Raw genomic sequence first — 18,951 nt, forward strand, 5'->3', positions numbered from 1 at the left:
GGAGACAGGTTAACACAACAATGTGCAATACACCTAACTGCCACAGGACTAGACACTAATGATTAAAGGTTTCAGTGCACATTTTGCCCTCATTTTTAAAAACAAAAAACAAAATGATTCCAGGCATTTTAAAATGTCCTGTAAGATGAGTCCTAACTAATTGTCCCCATGAATGACCAGGGACACGATAGGACAGTCTGAGACAGAACAGAGGACACCTAACCAGATGTCGAATTCTGCGTCAAAAGCGATGTTGAAGCCAGATCCAAGCAAGCGCCCAGTGCTCCCCAGAGACCCTGGACAGACAGACAGGGAGTGGAGGACCTCCTGTGGCAGGCTCTCAGGCGGGTGATGGAGACAGCAGCCTTTTCCGCTGGGGTCAGAGAGCATCCCAGCATAAGGCAAGGGTTCAGGCTGAGCTGGCAGGGTCACGCTTTGTTTGTACAAACTCCACCAGGCAGATCTTCCAGTAACATCCTGGATGGGGGCCTTCCTGCACAACTCCTTAAGCACGCGCCCCTGAACAATGAGCAGAGGGCATGCCCCGCTGGTAACACACACAACAGAGAATCCTACTGACTGCAATGATACTTCCTATTGTTTCAGCAAGAAGGCTTCACGTGTACAAAGGAAGCTGAGCGCTGGAGGAGGCCTGCTCAGCTGAGGCCATCGCAGCCCAACCCCAACGAGGCAACGCACACGCTCAACCTCCCAAGGCTCGCCGGTCACTTAAAGGGGGCTTGACAACACGGAAAGGACTTTAAAAAGTCGAAAAAAACCTAAGTTGGAATCCCAGCTCTGCCACTCGCTAGCTTCAGAACTTTGAACATGTTACTCAACTCAACTCATCCATGCTCAGTTTTGTTGCATATAAAATAAGAGTTAGAATATAACTGAATGAGTGGAAGCAAGTAGTAAATGAAAGGACGGTGGCAGGACCTTGACACGCTGTCAGTGCATACACAGGCAGGAGCTCAACTCTGGGTGTCAAAAACAGACACAATTAAAAAAAAAAAAAGACATTTTATTGGAAAGGCAGATATACAGAGAGGAGAGACAGAGAGAAATATCCTCCATCTGCTGACTCACTCCCCAAGCGGCCTCAACGGCCAAAGCCAGGAGCCAGGTGCTTCCTCTGGGTCTCCCATGTAAGCACAGGGTCCTAAAGCCTTGGGCAGTCTTCGTCTGCTTTCCCAGGCCACAGCAGGGTGCTGCATGGGAAGTGGGGCTGCTGGGACACAGACCAGCACCCATATGTGATCCCGGCACATATGAGGCAAGGACTTTAGCCACTAAGATATTGCACTGGGCCCAACAGACCCAATTTCTTACTACAGGACCTTTAGGGCTTGGAGGGAAAAGCAGTGGCTAGGGAGAAAATCATCAAAATAGATTGAGTAACTTGGGAGTTTGGACTATGGTGTGAACGGTGAACAGGCAGAGACAGAAGGGTACAGAGGAGGGCACCAGGCAGTGAGGCCAGTGGGGATCCCGAGTAGGGTACAGGCTGAGAAGGAAATGGCATTCAGGAACGGCATCATCAAAACACACTTGACATGTGGTACTGGGTCGGGGGAAACCTCGCCACCTCCTCACAGGGCTCTCGGAAACTCCCCCGGCAGGAGCATCGGCTGCAATCAGCGGCGGCCACATGCCCGGCTTTATTGTTTGCTGGTGGGATCTGCCCAAGGACTTGGGGCCACCAGCCCTGAAGGAAATGTTTTTGTTTGTGTAGCCTAACCAGATTTCCTATGCCGCTCGGCACACCTCCCCCACCGCAGCCTGCCAGCCTGCCATTCACCGACGTCTCATAGAGACAGAGGATCTTCTGCAGGTGTCTGTTCAGCCAGAAGGCAACCATACACTTTGGAAAGTGGTCAACTCTTCCTCTCTGATCTGTGTTTCACAGAACACTCTCTGAAGCCACTCTGCCAGGATTCGAGGCCCAGACCCACTGGTTCTTACCCAGGAGGCCCTTGGCAAGTAATTCTGCCCATCTCTGTTTTCCCATATGCCAAGTATATCCAATGCTGTTGACTGGACAGCCACTGGGAAGATGCAGCGAACTGATGCGCAGCTACATGGTGGGACTGGTGGCTATTTCCACAACTGTCAAAAGGGTGGGAGAAAGTGTTTCCTTTCCCCTAACTGTGAAAGATGCACAGTAAAGAACTGTGGTTGAAGGGGCGGGTTTACTAGAATGTAAATGCTTTGAGGTGAGAGGAAGGGCTTGGCCAGCTGTGTTTTCTGCTGTGTCCCTCGCCTATTCGCAGCAGGTAATAATGCAGTCAGTGTGTGTGGGGTCGGGGAAGGCGAGCACTCCCACGCGTTCACTGCCATTCCAGGTGCCATCTGTGTGTTACCCTATATCCTGATAGAGGTCTTCGGAGCTCAGTGTATTATCATCTTCATTTTACAGGTGAAAAAAGCAAAGTCACAGAGGAATGGAATTCTTTGTACCAAGTATCACAATTATGGAGGGGAGGAACAGGCAGTTCTTCTCTTCAGAGCCTGAGTTAATAGCCACTCTACTATTGGCTCTGTCTTGGAAACATCACTGTTATTATTATTATTTTTATTATGATATTATTGACTATACACTTCACTGCTTTTTCTCCAGCTCTCCTAAGAGTCACGGGGAGTGAGGAGGGAAGAATCCAAACAGCAATGTGTAGTCTGACCTAGAGCTGTCAACTGCCAGATACTCTAAAAATAAGTGCCTGATAACCAAGGCAAGGGACAGGGTGACAGAGGGAACCTGTCCTTGCATGCAAGCTTCTGCATTAGTGTTCATGAAATTTCCGCCTCCGTGTTCTTCCTTGGGTGATCCCATTCACAGATCTGTGCAGGGAGGGAGTGTCCACCACAGCCACAGGGGACCCGCAGCAGCAGGAGGCACTGCTGAAATGTGAGAGGCCAGGTAGGAAAGCACCCTGGACAGAAGGCAGACTTCCTGAAGCCGAGACTCGCTCAGGCCTGCCAGGAGAGACGGGGTACTGGAGCTCAGCCAGCAGAGTGAATGGAAGGGCCTGCCCAAGCAGTGACAGCAAGCAGGCGGCAGCACGAGAGGCCGGGGAGGCAGCTGCACTTGCTCAAACGCAGGTTGCAGTTGTCAATGCCAAGTCAGTCATCAGGAATTCTGTTTTTCTTTCCTGCAAGATCACTGAAGATCTACATGTGTGTGGGTGTTGTAAAAAAAAAAAAATGGCATTATCAGGGGCTGGTGTAGTATAGAGGGTTAAGCCTTTACTGACGAAGCTGGCATCCCATACAGGTGCCAGTTTGAGTCCTGGCTGTTCTACTTTTAATCCAGCTCCCTGCTAAGGCACCTTGGAAAGTAGTGGAGGACAGTCCACGTGTTTGAGCCTCTGCTCCCACGTGGGAGACCAGATAGTTTTAGCTTCCTGGATTCCATCGGGCTCAGCTGCAGCCACGGTGCCCATTTGAAGAGGCAACCCAGATGATGAACGCTTGTTTTCTCTTTGTCAATTTCTCTTTCTCTGTGTGTGTGTATATGTGTGTTTGTCTCTTTCTCTGTAACTCTTTCAAATAAATAAATCCCCCCCCAAAAGAATAGTATCAGTATTTGCTCAGCTCTAGCACAAGATCCATGCAGTAATGTAACAGCTGGCGTAAGGCGGGAGGCTGACTGGCAACAGGTCCTACAGCCTCCCGGTCGGCGGCTCCATGCCCACGGGGACGGAACGCAGCTCGGAAGGCTCAGGTTTGAGTAACGGCTCCTCCACTTCCTGATCTCAAACTTTTGGACCCCTGTTTCTTCATCTATATTACACCTGTTTCGAGAGGACATTTCTAGGCAGCCAAATAAAGCAAGGAGATCACTATGAAAACATGTACACAAGATATTGTGACGGAAAAGTAAACTGTGGAGCTGCAGACGCTTCAACTGCATCCAGGTGCTCAGCTGATGACGGGTGTTAGATCGGGATAAACTCAAGAGAGGATGAAAAGCACCGACTACACCTGGTCCACGGGCTGTGGTGCCTTAGCAACACACAAAGCTCTCCGGCACTCGTTTTACCCTCACAGGCCCCCTGGAAGCTACAGCCTACCGGCCCTGCTCAGCATCGCAGGGAGGACTGTAACACACAACGACCAGCCGGGGCGAACTACAAGACCTGGTTTCCACTGAATTCCCATAGCTTTTATTTATTTTTTAAAAAGATTTATTTATTATTTTTATTGGAAAGGCAGATATACAGAGAGAAGAAGAGACAGAGAGGAAGATCTTCCATCCGATGATTCATTCCCCAAGTGGCTGCGATGGCCAGAGCTGCGCCAATCTGAGGCCAGGAGCCCGAGCCCCCTCCTGGTCTCCCGTGTGTGTGTAGGGTCCCAAGGCTTTGGGCCATCCTTGACTGCTTTCCCAGGCCACAAGCAGGGAGCTGGATGGGAAGCGGGCCGCCAGGATGAGAACCAGTGCCCCTATAGGATCTTGGGACGTGCAAGGCAAGGACTTTAGCCACTAGGCTACTGTGCCAGCCCCAACTTTCCATAGTTTTTAAACTACTGGAAAAGTTGAACTATTGCATGAACAGGTTCAGTAATCGTACCCAAAATGCTCAGGAAAGAAGTGCTTTGGAGTTTAGACTTTTTTTCCCTTTAGATTAGAATATTTACATATTTATATAATAAGATATTTTGGCGATGGGACCCAAATGAAAAGATGAAATTCATTTATGCATCATATACAACTTGTATGCACAGCTGAACATAATTGTACATAATATTTTTAGTGTCCTTTTGTTTTCGCTATGACCCATTATAATGTCCAATATAAAATTTTCTGGGCCCGGCACAATAGCCTGGATGCATTGCATGCATTCACCAGGATCCCATTTGGGTACCAGTTTGTGTCCCAGATGTTCCACTTCCTTTTCAGCTCCCTGCCTGTGGCCTAGGAAAGCAGTCGAGGACGGCCCAAAGCCTTGGGATCCTGTACCCATCTGGGAGACACAGAAGAAGCTCCTGGTTTTGGAACGGCTCCAGCCTTGGCGATCCCTTGGGCAGCGAACCAGTGGACAGAAGGTCTTTCTCTCTGTCCTTTTCTCTGTAAATCTGCCTTTCCAATAAAAATAACTAATTTAAAAAAAATATACCATTTGGGGCCCGGCGCGATGGCACAGTGGTTAAGGTCCTCGCCTTGCACGCCCGGGATCCCATATGGGCGCCGGTTCTAATCCCGGCAGCCCCGCTTCCCATCCAGCTCCCTGCCTGTGGCCTGGGAAAGCAGGTAAGGATGGCCCAAAGCCTTGGAACCCTGCACCTGTGTGGGAGACCCAGAAGAGGCTCCTAGCTTTGGATTGGCTCAGCTCCAGCCGTTGCGGTCATTTGGGGAGTGAAGCATCGGACAGAAGATCTTTCTCTCTGTCTCTCCTCCTCTCTGTATATCTGCCTTTCCAATAAAAATAAAATAAATCTAAAAAAAAAATACCATTTATGGCATCATGCCAACAATCAAAATGTTTCAGATTTTGCTGAATTTTGGATCCTGGGTTAGGTTAGGATCTCTCTCTCTCTCTCTCTCTCTCTCTCTCTTTCCATCGAAAAGCACTCCTACTCCAAGTGGAAGCCTTAATGAAGGCAGTGCAACCCACGACAGTGACAGCGACAGGAGAGACAACGCACCACCCTCCACCTCTAGGTTATCTGATACCATGCCAACCAGGTCACAGGAAGGATCAGTTAGATCAGTTACAACGGCACACTCGACAATGACAATTTAAACAATATTAACTCCCTCAGGGTTGAGTTTCTCTCCTGTCTTCACCGGTGTTAGCTCTGCTTTGCAAACTAGAGGCTCTCTCCGCCACTTCCTGCTTCACAGGAATGTTTTCTAGTCAATGGTTACAAGACAAAATGTTGCTATTATCCCATCTGAGTTCAGCAATCAGATTCACACAGTCTGACTACCCTAAGCACACGTAACTCTTCTTTTGGTTTTCTGATCAAAACCTTGGCTCCTCTCGCTATCAGTTTGGCACTCATTGGTTGGGCAGCAGCTCCTCCTCCCCAGTAGCTCTGCCTCGGGACCAGGCGCCCTCCCCTCCCCTCCCTTACTCTCGTTGGCACAGCCTGGGCACTGTCCAGGAGAAACTCATGTCAGCATGTGGTGGGCAGGACACTCAAGGCATGAGACTGGAGGTAGGGGGGTGATAATGCAGGACTTCTTCATGCTGTCTGCGGAACTCCTTGGTCTGATTCTGATTCTCCTTCCTATTCCTTTTGAACAAGGCCTGGGAGAAACGGCCTAGCCTGGCATAAGTTCTGTTATCCCCAACGATGCCCAGAGGGAAAGAAGGACATGGGGTCTTGTGGAACATTCCATGGATGGAGGTGCCTAGGAGAGTCTGAACCTCCCATTTGCACCAAAAACATACAGCAAACCTCACACCACAGGCAGGACACCACCAGATGTTCTTATTTGGGCTATGCCATCCAGGAGGGGTGTTCACCGGTAATTCATATTCACAGAACAAACCAAGTACTTACCAACAATCAAACTACAGCCTTTCTGAGCAACTTAAATCCCAGATAATTACCACTTAATTATGACTTAACTTCTCCCACCCTTGAAAATGAAGGGAAAGACAGAAAACAAAACGGGCATGAGTTTAGGAGAGGGGGTTAGTGAGGAAGGGAAGGCAGGAGAGCCTCAAGGCCCAAAAGAGAAACTGGTAAGCAGAAATAAAACTACACTGGTTTTGCTTGCACATCATCAGAAAGTAAGATGGCTCCAAGAACTCACCCAGGAGAATTTAGGTAGCAGGACTGGAGCACAAAGTCCCTGAAGTGGACGTGGGGGTGCCACCTGAGATCCCTGTGACGTTCACACTGAGGTCACCCAGAGGCCATGCTCCCCGGCCACTCCCAGCCAAGCGCCACTGCGGTCAGACCACCCTGCCCACTCCAGGATCCGCCTGGGGGCTGTCTTAGCTCAGCTTGCCTGGGACTTCCTCAGACTTGCGCCTAGGCGAGTCTCCCACTCTCCAGCCCTTTCCTATCCTCCCTGGGGTCCAGCCTAAAACCCTGTCTGCTCCTGTTCAGTCCCTACTCGGGTCCACTGCAATTTATCTCCTATACATCTGAGCCTGTCCTGGAGGCAAGCGCCCCTCAGAGGGCCCACAGTGACTTACCCAGCAAGCACGGGGCTCTGCTTTTTGTGTTTTGTTTTTTTTTTTTTTAATCGCAAAGTCAGATATACAGAGAAGAGGAGAGACAGAGAGGAAGATCTTTCGTCCAATGATTCACTCCCCAAGTGACCACAATGGCCAGTGTTGTGCCGATCCGAAGCCAGGAGGCAGGAACTTCTTCCAGGTCTCCCACATGGGTGCAGGGTCCCAAGGCTTTAGGCTGTCCTTGACTGCTTTCCAGGCCACAAGCAGGGAGCTGGATGGGAAGCGGAGCAGCCGGGATTAGAACTGGTGCCCATAGGGGATTCTGGCACATTCAAGGCAAGGACTTTAGCCACTAGGCCATCGCACTGGGCCCACCACACGGGGCTCTGAACCCTGCCTAACCTGCAGCCCTCGTGCTCTCTAGGCTACAGAGGGACGACTGGTAAGGAAGTCAGGTTACTAAGTCCAGTGAGCAGTTGGCGGGCCCCACCCTTAACTCATGAGCAGAATCCAGCATGGCTGGCCACTGCCTCTCCTCTCCACATTTCTCCTGGTCTCCAGGACCCCAGCTTTCCTTCTCCTCCTCCCTTACTGGCCCCTGTTGTCAGTCTCCTTGGTCTGTTCCCCCTCATCTCTCTGACCCTCAGTCCTTGAAGTGATGTGAGGCTCAGGCCTGGACTGCTTCTTCTCATTACCCACACTTACTCTCTGACGTCAGATAATTCCATGACCTCCCCTGTAAGTCCTGATTCCCTCATGGTCTGTCTTGCCCAGAGTCATGGACCCAACAGCCTATGGGGCTCTCCAGTCAGACGCCCAGGAGCACCTCCAAACAGGTATAAGGTCAAACCTGCTCCTCCCTCACATCCAAACCCCACCCGGTCTTCCCTCCACAATACGGAGAGATTCTTTCCTTAGGTTTTTCCTTTCAAATCCATCCAGAATCCAACCACTTCTACCTCCAGCACAACTCTAACCCAGGATGCCATCACCTCTCGCCAGCACACCTGCAACGGCTCCTAACTGGTCTTTCCCTTCCGCCCAGGTGCGTTCCTACAGTAAAACCCTTGGAACGGTACCTGGGAAGATCCTCACCATCCAAATCCCACCACTGTCCCGGTTCCAAACCCTCCAACAGCCTCCTGTGCCACTCCCTCCCAGGAGAAGCCCAAAGCCTCAGACCTTACACGACTCGGTCTCCTCACTCAGGTTCCTCCTCCCTCACTGTGTCACACTCACAAGGTCCTTCGCTGTGACCTGAGTGTTCCAGGTGGACTCCCACCTGGGGGCCTTTGTACCTCCAGTTCCAGTGCTATACAGAAGCATGGATCACTCCCCCACATCCTTCAGTCTTTGCTTCAAACATGGCCTCCCTCCGAAGCCTTTCAGGGACATGCATCCTCCTTAATGCGGAGCCACATCACCCTTCCCACCTGCACAGGCTAGCATCCTTCATTTCCCTTCTCCCTCCTCCCCATCCCCGCACTACAAACGAGCTCACTGATCATCTCCCCGGAAGGCCAAAGGCTTCGTCCGGCTTGTTCGCTACTATATCTTCAGTGTCTACAACTATGCCTGCACTCAATCAACATGTTATAAATTAATGGATGTCCCAGGAGTTTCACATTTCAATACAGAAACTCCATGTTCTCATAAAAGCAGGCAGGTTTCTAGGACCCGGTTGTCCGGACCGGAAGAGTAAGACTGGCATGTAAAGAGGCAAAAGGGAACTTCCCAGGCGGGCTGAATTAGTCCAGGCTCGATGGGTGTGACAATCACAGAGTCACGTACCTGTCAAAACTCGCCAAGCACATTTGACAGGGGTTAATTTTATCATGTGAACCATCATCTATAAGGATATATAATGGTAAATTTTAAAGTAGCAGTTGCTGTCCCATGTGAACAAGCAAGTAAATACAAAGCAAATATGGAACATGCACTTAGAAACCCACAGTTTCAAGGAAACAGATTTTGGAGTCATGATTCTAGTCAATTCAATCTTTACCAACTAAACATGCTTGAACTAGTTATTTAATTTTTCTCAAGTTTACTTTGTTTATGTATTAAAAATCATGAAAGGCTGGGACTGTGGCATAGTATGCTAAGCCTCTGCCTGTAGCACTGCATCCGATTTGGGTTCTGGTTTGCTTCCCAACTGCTTATAGACTGGGAAAGCAGTGGAGAAGACCCGGAGGAAGCTCCTGGCTCCTGGCTTCGGATCAGCTCATCTCTACCCATTGTGACTATCTGGGAAGTGACCCAGCAGACAAAAGATCTCTCTGCAATCACTTTTCTTTTCAAATAAAAATAAAATTTCAAAAACAAAAAGAAATTGATTCACAGAATGAAGTAAGTTAGATAGCACAGCAAAAAGACCTAGAAATTAGTCTGTGCTCAATACACAATCTTTCTGCTTACAACTTGTACTGCCGGGCCCGGCGCGGTGGCGCAAGTGGTTAAAGGTCCTCGCCTTGCACGCCCGGGATCCCATATGGGCGCCGGTTCTAATCCCGGCAGCCCCGCTTCCCTTCCAGCTCCCTGCCTGTGGCCCGGGAAGGCAGTCGAGGACAGCCCAAAGCTTTGGGACCCTGCACCCGCGTGGGAGACCAGGAAGAGGCTCCTGGCTTCGGATCAGCATAGTATCGGCCCGTTGCGCTCACTTGGGGAGTGAATCATCGGACGGAAGATCTTCCTCTCTGTCTCTCCTCTCTGTATATCCGCCTTTCCAATGAAAAAATAATAAAAAAAATAAATCTAACAACTTGTACTGCCACACTGGAGGCCAGGGGAGATACTCAAATACCAGGCGGGTGTCTGTAAAAAGTGACGCAGGAGCAGTGGAGGACCAGTGGAGGGGCACACGGGTATAGCAGGCGGATGTCTGGCGCTCAAACACCCATGCCTGGGAAGCTTGGCACTGCACAGCATTGTTACCAATGAGTCTTTAGGCAAACAAGAGCGAGAGGCACACGGAACTTCCCCACCAACCCCCACTGGCTCTTTCCCAATTGCAGGCCTCCTCACATCTCCACTGCCAGCAAAACAGGGAGGCAGGCCTCAGGTCATGATAACACCCTTACAAAAGTGAACAAATTTAAACCCAGGCTTTTCTCGTTTGTAAACTCATTAGTGCTGTGTGTAAAATGCAAGCAATAAGCAGCCTTTCAAAAGCCTGAGGAAGAATTCTCATCAGAGAAGGCATGACACGTGCAGGACAGTACGTGTAACATAATCCAAAATCATGTCAGAAAAATGTACGGACATGCACAAGGCTTTGCAGGGAAAAACTCTACACAATCAGGGTGGCTAAAGTACTTGCCAATGAAGAACAGGTATTTTCATTTTAACTTGATTTAAGATGAGGATGATAAAGAAGGGATGTGGCCCCAGTGGGGAACGGGTCAGTCGCATGGCCCTTTGTCTCCTGCATGCGTTCATGATTTGCTTATAATGCCACTTAGAGCCAGACACAAACTCAACAATTTCCAACAAAAACTGCCCGATTCTACCTAGGGGGGCTTTCCCATTGACAGTTTAGTAAAACAATGAGTTGGGGAGGACATGTCTGACTGGTAGAAATGTGGCCTGATCAAAATGCTCCTCAAAACTCTTCAAAATCTCTACTTAAGAAGCAAAGAAACACATTCCAGGGAGATCATCTTTCAGGAGAAAAGAACAGAAAGAAAGGCAGCAACAGAGACCCCAATCTGCGCCCGGCATCTCCACTTCCGAGCTGTCTGGCAGTGGGCAGTTTCTTGTTATTCTTGGGAAGTTGGTGGAAGATAATCCTAAGCCATGAGCAGGTGCCATGGGATACTACGGGGTCCTCATCAAAGTCCCTCCTTACACAGTCTCTGAGAAGCAGCTGTGGTGGCTCCATGTCACTCTGAACATAGCTGTCATCGTCCCCAGTAAAGTGTCGCCAGGCCCACGACTCTGTTTATCTCAGCTTTTTCTTTCAACCAGCGCCCATATGGGATCCCGGCATGTGCAAGGTGAGGACTTTTACTACTACGCTATTGAACCGGCCCCGCATTCTGTTTCTTCATCTGCAGCCAGAGAGATCCTTACAAAGCCCACATCAGATCAGATCAACTCCTGCTTTTCTCTCTTGCAGCTTCCTGCTGCAGCCAGAACAAAGCCCACTCCCCAGCAGGGACTGTAAGGCCTTTCGCACAACCTCTTCCAACTAGCGCAACCCCACGCCTATTGTTCTCTCTCTCCCACACAACCCACATTCTTTCTCAGATGCACCATCATCTTGCCTTTTACTCATGTGAAAATAATACAGCACTTTTGTGCATTTGGAATTTCAAGCTCTATATATTAATACAGTTAATATTCTGTTTTTATGTCAATTAGCAGAGACGAATGTTTCTTCAGGGACAAGAGAGTTAGAAATTACAAACACTAAGCTAGTTTCTGACTTGGGACCTTTGCACTTGCTGTTCACTCTGTCTGGAATGTTATTCCCTTCCGCCAGTTACTCCTCACCACTTCATTCTCAATAAAATGTTACCTCTTTAAAAAAAGATTTACTTGTTTGAGACGAAGAGTTGTAGAGATGGAGATGGAGAGAGGGACAGAATGGGACAGAGTGGGAGAAGGAAAGAGACATCTTCTACCTGCTGGATCACTCCCTGATGGTTATAACGACCAAGGCTGGGCCAGGACAAAGCCAAGAACACCCTGATCTCACACATGGGTGGAAGGAGCCCAAGCACTTGGCCGTCTCCCACGGCTCTCCCAGGAACACCAGCAGGGAACTGGATCAGAACTTGAATGGGTACTTGTATGGCACATTGCCATCACAGGCAGCAGCCCAGCCCAGTGCACAATGCCACCTCCTCAAAGAACCTTCAGGCTAAAGCTGCCCATCGCCATTACCCACACCAAGTTATTCTCTTTCCCATCCCACTGCCATCTCTTTCCTCACAGTATTTCATTACCTGAAATCACTTGAATCACCAACTTGTCCTCTCCTTCTAACCAGGATTGTAAAGTGCACTAGAGCCAGGAATTTCAGAAGCTACTGTGACCTACTGAACTCTGAAATAACAGGCACAAAAAAAAAATATTTCCAAACAAGTAAAGCGGATCTCAAAACACATCTTCCAGGATGAAAGGGGCAGTGAGGCCCACAGCCCAACAGCAGAGGGGCGCACTGCTTGCTTTCCAAGGCCGGTCAGTCACCTCATCATTGAGCTATGTGAATTTCAGACAAACTCACTTCGGAATGGGTACCCGAATTAGTGTCCCTTCCACTTCTGGGTTCAGATTCATTCCACTTTCTCTTATAGCCTTGATAGCTGCAGCTGTACACTGAAAACCAGATCAAAAGGTAAACAGAATTAGTAAATAATTATTACCAGATGCAAGCCCTCCGTCGATAACTGGCAACCCATCCTGGCAGAACATGGAAACATTTAGTTCTGTTACCAGTAAGATCAGGAAGTTACATTGGTGTAGAGTGCTTTGATCAAGCTGAATAGCAAACTATGTCCACTCCTGGTACCAGTGTACAGCAGGAGGAAGAAAGAAGGAGAAGAAAAAATAAAAAGAAAACAGCTCTGCTTCTTTGAAAAGATTTCAATGGTTTGAGGCAACACAGATCAAAACCGCAATAAATCCCCAAGGGAAAGGGGCTGGTCTGTGCAAAGATCGGTGTAAAGACAGATGAAAGATTTCATACGTTAAAAAGTTCAGTTGACATTTTACACTCAAAATATACCAGTGTAGTTTTGGAATGAGTAAATAAATTTAACTCATTCGCATCTACACTCACACCAAACTTGCTTTCACAATGAGCTATGGATCTGCCAGTGGGGGCTCTGGGAAAGACAGCAGGAGACAGCAGCTAAAAAGAATGGGCTTCAGAGTCGCAAAGATCTTAATTCCAATACCACCCGATGACCACGTGGCCCTGGCGAAGAAGCCTGACTTCTCAGGCCTCCATCCCAAGCTGAGGCTCCGTGATGCCTGCACCTCTGAAAGCACGCAGACAACATGAGCAATGCATTTCGCTCTGTGCTTCACACAGGAACACCCAGTCAAGGACACCCTAAACACATGCTCTGCGCACTACCACCCGAAGGGGAGAACCCCTAAATCCTCAATCAAAGCAGACTTGATGGTCCATTTCATGATGTCTTTATGTCCTTCTCCAGCAGGTTTGCTCACTGACGTGCCAGGTGCCAACTGGTACCCCGACTTGTCAAAGCACCTCCTCACCACCAACTCAAGCTACTTTATAACTACAACCACACCTGCTTTGTAAAGGATAATGAGGGAACTGTGTGTGTGCTTTTGTGTGTGTATGAAAAGAGAGAGGGGTTGGCACAACAATGTGGAATTCATGAAACCAAAGCCTCTGACATCTTCAAAAGAATGTTAGATTTGACCAGAGCCAGTCCACATCACTTGGATTCCTCTGGCAACTCTGGGCCTGGAGTTCCTCTCTAGCTTTTCTGGTTTAAATGAAGGGGGGACACACACCTGTTTTAATTTACCAGGTGTTTGCTCTTGCTGCTGTTGTTTGTGGAGGAGGTCCCAAGAAAGGCTTATCCATTCCTAAATGACTTTCATTCTTCAATTATACAAATTGACATTATACAGTCAAAAAAATCATCCAAAATTTCCATACAGAGAGCAATCCCCTTTAGAGGATGTACAAAGATTTTAACAACGTGGCTACTACTTAAAATTGTGAATTATTGGGCCCGGCGCGGTGGCGCAAGTGGTTAAAGGTCCTCGCCTTGCACGCCCGGGATCCCATATGGGCGCCGGTTCTAATCCCGGCAGCCCCGCTTCCCTTCCAGCTCCCTGCCTGTGGCCTGGGAAAGCAGTCGAGGACGGCCCAAAGCCTTGGGACCCTGCACCCACGTGGGAGACCTGGAAGAGGCTCCTGGCTTCGGATCGGCATAGTATCGGCCCGTTGCGCTCACTTGGGGAGTGAATCATCGGACGGAAGATCTTCCTCTCTGTCTCTCCTCTCTGTATTATCTGCCTTTCCAATAAAAAAATAATAAAAATAAATCTTTAAAAAAAATTGTGAATTATTTTCTTCACTAAGTTTTTTTTCATTAAGATTCATTTATTGATTGATTATTTGAGAGTCAGAAAAAGTGGGATCCAATCCTCAGGGTTCACTCCCCAACAGCAAGAAGACTGAGCTTGGAGCTCAGAGCTCAATCCAGGTCCCCCATGTGATGCCAGCAACCCAACGACTTGGGCGCCTCTATTGCTTCCCAGTGTCTGCATTAGCACGCAACTGGACCCGGAGCCAGAGCCGGAGCCGGAGCCGGAGCCGGAGCTGGAGCCGGAGCTGGAGCCAGAGCTGGAGCCAGAGCTGGACCCGGAGCCAGAGCCGGACCCGGAGCCAGAGCCGGAGCCAGAGCCAGAGCTGGAGCCAGAGCTGGAGCCGGAGCCGGAGCCAGAGCTGGAGCCAGAGCTGGAGCCGGAGCCAGAGCCGGAGCCAGAGCCAGAGCCGGAGCCGGAGCCGGAGCCGGAGCCAGAGCCGGAGCCAGAGCCAGAGCTGGAGCCAGAGCTGGAGCCAGAGCCAGAGCCAGAGCTGGAGCCGGAGCTGGAGCCGGAGCCGGAGCCGGAGCCGGAGCCAGAGCCAGAGCTGGAGCCGGAGCCAGAGCCGGAGCCAGAGCCAGAGCTGGAGCCGGAGCCAGAGCTGGAGCTGGAGCCGGAGCTAGAACCAAGCCTAGAGCTGAACTCAGGCAATGCAACATAGGACAAGGGCACTTTGAACAACAGGCCAAAAGCTGGTCCTCAGACAGGAAGTTCTCTGACCACAGTTACCAGAGCTCACAGGTTTCTCTAACACAACCAAGCACAGCCCCTTAGTCGTGGACAGCATAGATACAGTCTTCCTAAAGGGTCCCAAAGACACAGTAAGAACCCCACACTTTGTACTTCCCAGTAATGGGAGAATTAAGGGAAGGCTGAGAGACGATTTAGCTCCATTCTTTCTATATTTCCCTCCCCCGAGGTCCCCAAGATCAGTGTATTCAGCAAGTGTAAAAGAAATTGGTTTTTATTTAATAGCCAAAACTAATTTGGAACAAGGTCTGGTGATGAAAGGCATGGTCAAGGTACCTAAAGCACTTGGATAAAGAAGTGAAATTAATCTTTCTCTAAAAGAAAACTGTCACCCTCCTTAATAAGATGAGCCAGATTGGGCCCAGTGTGATACCATAGCAGCTAAAGTCCTCACCTTGAACACACTGGGTTCCCATATGGGTGCAGGTTCTAATCCCGGTAGCCCCGCTTCCCATCCAGCTCCCTGCTTGTGCCCTGGGACAGCAGTCGAGGGCAGCCCAAAGCCTTGGGACCCTGCACCCGCATGGGAGACCCGGAAGAGGCTCCTAGCTCCTGGCTTCGGATTGGCTCAGCTCCAGCCACTGCAGCTGCTTGAGAGTGAACCATTGGACGGAAGATCTTCCTCTCTGTCTCTCCTCCTCTCTGTATGTCCGTTTTTCCAATTTAAAAAAAAAAAAAAAAGATGAGCCAGATTGACTTCAAAGTCTAGCTAGGGTGAAGCCTCCACATTGAAGGAACTTGCTGATTCCAAGTTTCCCTAATCCTCTTCTGTAGCATCTCACTGAATGACTGATCATCCACCGTGACAACACTTCACAGCGACCACCTCCCTTTCGCATTTTAGCTGGAGTATTTCCATATTACCTTTCCCTGTAGGCACCACGGCAAGTAGTGCTTACAGCAAGCAGGGCAGCAACTACATTTTATCTTTCATACCTTCCCAGTACAAGGCACGGGCGCAGTAAAAGCTTGTTGAATAGATATAGGGACAATCTGAAATCTATTCAAAAATTCATTTTATTACCTCATGTCAAAAATCCCTACTATACACTTGAACTTTTCTATGTCTTTTTATATACAGAAAAAGTTTAATCAACTGAAGTTTTATTTTGCTAATAAAGCTACCAAAAGCAGTTATTCTAACATATTATAGATACGTACACTGTGGTTTGATATGGTAACATGCAGAAGCTCAGAGAATCAGAGTTAAATCTCTCAACATGACATAAAAAAATTTCATGGTTCAGACAAAACAAGGCGTGCATTCTCAGAACATTACCATCTCTTATCCACAGCCTTTATCCCCTTACTGAAGGAATGCTCAGTAAGCTCAGCCTGAATTCTTCCAATGGCAGCATTGGCCAACTGGTTATGGCTTCCTGGAATACTGTGCTGAGAAAGGTCCTAGACTCCACACGGAGGCAGGCAGGGAAGAGTCCCAGGATTAATTAGCAATTTTCACCATTGCTGTTTATTTTTTAAGAGATATATTTATTTATGTATTTGATACATAAAGCGGAGTTAGAGACAGATAGCTGTATCTTCCATCTGCAGGTTCACTCCTCAAACAGTTTGAACAGCGAGGGCTGAGCCAGGCCAAAGCCAGAAGCCAGGAACTTCATCCTGATCTTCCACATGGAAGGCAGAAACCCAACCATTTAGGCCATTTCTATTGCTTTCTCAGGTGTATGAGAGGGAGTTTGAGGACAAGTGTAGCAGCCAGGACTTGAACTGGTACCCATACGGAGTGCCAGAGACGCATGGGGCAGCTTAAGCTACCATAGCTAACACTATCCCTTAACATTGCTATTCTTAAGCTAATAGATTCTAAAGGACTACAGATACAAAACTTTTGGACACAGTGAACAAGTCCTTGGGAATTTAGATTCACATAAACCCTATCAGTACCCTTTTACCTACTGTCCTGGTCTTTACACTTCAAGGAGCACCTAATGCAAGGTCTATCAAAGCACAGAACCAGCCTTTCCTAACCAAAAGGAAATTCTCAGCACCTCAAACAGAAGTCACTTGCAGGGACTCAAAGAATACATACTGAATTAATGAATGAGTGGGGAAAGGAGCACAGGCATTCACATCGAGCACAGCTCTAGGTTCAAATCCAGGCTCTATCACAACAGTGTGAAAACTTGGGGGAGCTGCCTTACTTTCCCGGGCCTGCTTCCTCATGCATAAGACGCAGTAAATCATGCCTAGCTTTCCAAGCACCTGGGATGATCATACGACATAAACCTAAGAAATGACTGGCAGGCATGGCGCAATGGTTCAGTGGCTACATCTTTGCCTTGAAAACACCAGCACCCCATAAGAGCGCCAGTTCGTATCCCGGCTGCTCCACTTCCCATCCAGCTCCCTGCTTGTGGTCGAGGAAAGCAGTAGAGGGCAGCCCAAAGCCTTGGGACCCTGTACCCACATGGGAGACCCAGAAGAAGCTCCTGGCTCCTGGCTTCAGGTTGGCTCAGCTCTGGCTGTTGTGGTCACTTAAGGAGTAGACCAGTAGGTGGGAGACATTTCTCTGTATCTTCTTTTCTCTGTAAATCTGCCTTTCAAATAAAAATAAATAAATCTTAAAAAAAAAAAAAGTGATGACTGGTAGCGCAGAAGGTATTGGATGCACATTAACTCTCTTCCTTCCAAAAAGAGTGATACAGAAACTGCTGATTTTTTAAAAATTTATTTCATTTGCCTGGTTTTGTTCAAATCATGCTGTACGCGGTGGCTTTTATTCCCTTTTCTTTCCCATCGTTCACTCTAGCTGTAGGCAAGTTCATAGAAAGCAGCATCTGGGCGTATCATTTATCAAGCAGGACACATGTTAAACAAATGCAACAGAGTTCTCTGTCCTCCATGCATTTGAAAAGATTACGCATGTAAATCTGCATTGTGTCACTGCAGCATGACACAGAAATACACAGGTTTGGGGGGGAAAAGAAGCCAACCGCACATGAGACAGAAAGGAGTTATATAAACACAGCGAGGATTAGCTCAGCATTTTAAAGCTCTGAACCTGGGCACTCTATGGACGGCTTCTAAGCTAGAGGAAGGAAATGTTTGGTTAGAGTTATTTGTTTAATATATACACCAGATGAGATAAAGGAATTCAAAAGAAAGTAACCCACACTTCCTCAATCTGCCCATGTAAATGAACCTCCCTGAAATGCCGGATTGAGGGGAACCCTTTTTTTTTGTCCAAAATTTATTGAATTTCAACTTGGAGAAATGACAGAGATGCTTTGGCTAAAAAAAAAAAAAGAAGAAGAAGAAGAAGATATATTCCAACTTCCTAAGAAAAAATTAAGCCATGACTACCTCCTCCTGCCTCCTGAGATGCTCTGGCAGCCAATCAGGAGCTTCTTCTGTGAATGTCATTTGCTATTTAATAACAGAAGTGGCGGGCTCTGAAAAGCAATCTGCCTGATGAGGTCCTTAAGCTGTGTAATTAGGAGGCCATTCCCTAAATTGGCCCGCAGTGCCTAGGAAATTACAAGAACGAGAAAGTGAGGTTGAGAAAGGGAGAGTCAACAGTTTCCTCATGGGCCAGAGGGAAAGTGTCCACAGTGGCCTTTGGCTCACTTCTCTGCTCCTGTTTCATCAACCAAATGACAAGTCGTCATCCCTTGGAGGGAATGACCGAGTCCATGTGCCAGGCACTGTGCTTGATGCCGGACACAGTGAACAAGTTAGCCAATGCCTACACTCCAACTTATGAGTCCATGGAAGTGAGATGGAAAATAAGTCTACATAAATGTTTAACTGCTGATAGTGATGAAGAAAAAAATTATGTGCTACATGAGAGGGCTGAATATGGGGGAAGAGTTTAAATTGGGTAAGTGAGGGAAGACTTCCCTGACAACATGACAGTTAAGCTATGATCCAAGACCCGAGCAGCAGTTAGCCAAAGGAGAGCATCCCAGCAACAGGGTGGCAGAGGCCCCGGAGGCACAACAGGTTAGAACATCGTGCAGGA

General features: G+C 48.4%; 1 protein-coding gene across 2 annotated transcripts in view; it reads right to left on the reverse strand.

Moving 5' to 3' along the window:
• The window catches only part of MRRF (mitochondrial ribosome recycling factor), a 56,480-nt gene that overhangs the window by 16,400 nt on the left and 21,129 nt on the right, over positions 1-18,951 (reverse strand). For both annotated transcript variants that reach the window (XM_040963282.1, XM_040963283.1), the window contains one exon: positions 12,370-12,461. In XM_040963282.1, the coding sequence (XP_040819216.1) occupies positions 12,370-12,461 (92 nt within the window). The remainder of the gene's footprint in view (positions 1-12,369; positions 12,462-18,951) is intronic.

This window comes from Ochotona curzoniae, unplaced genomic scaffold, assembly GCF_017591425.1.
Source record: "Ochotona curzoniae isolate NIBS_2020 unplaced genomic scaffold, NIBS_Ocur_1.0 scaffold_3208, whole genome shotgun sequence".
Taxonomy (NCBI): Eukaryota; Metazoa; Chordata; class Mammalia; order Lagomorpha; family Ochotonidae; genus Ochotona; species Ochotona curzoniae.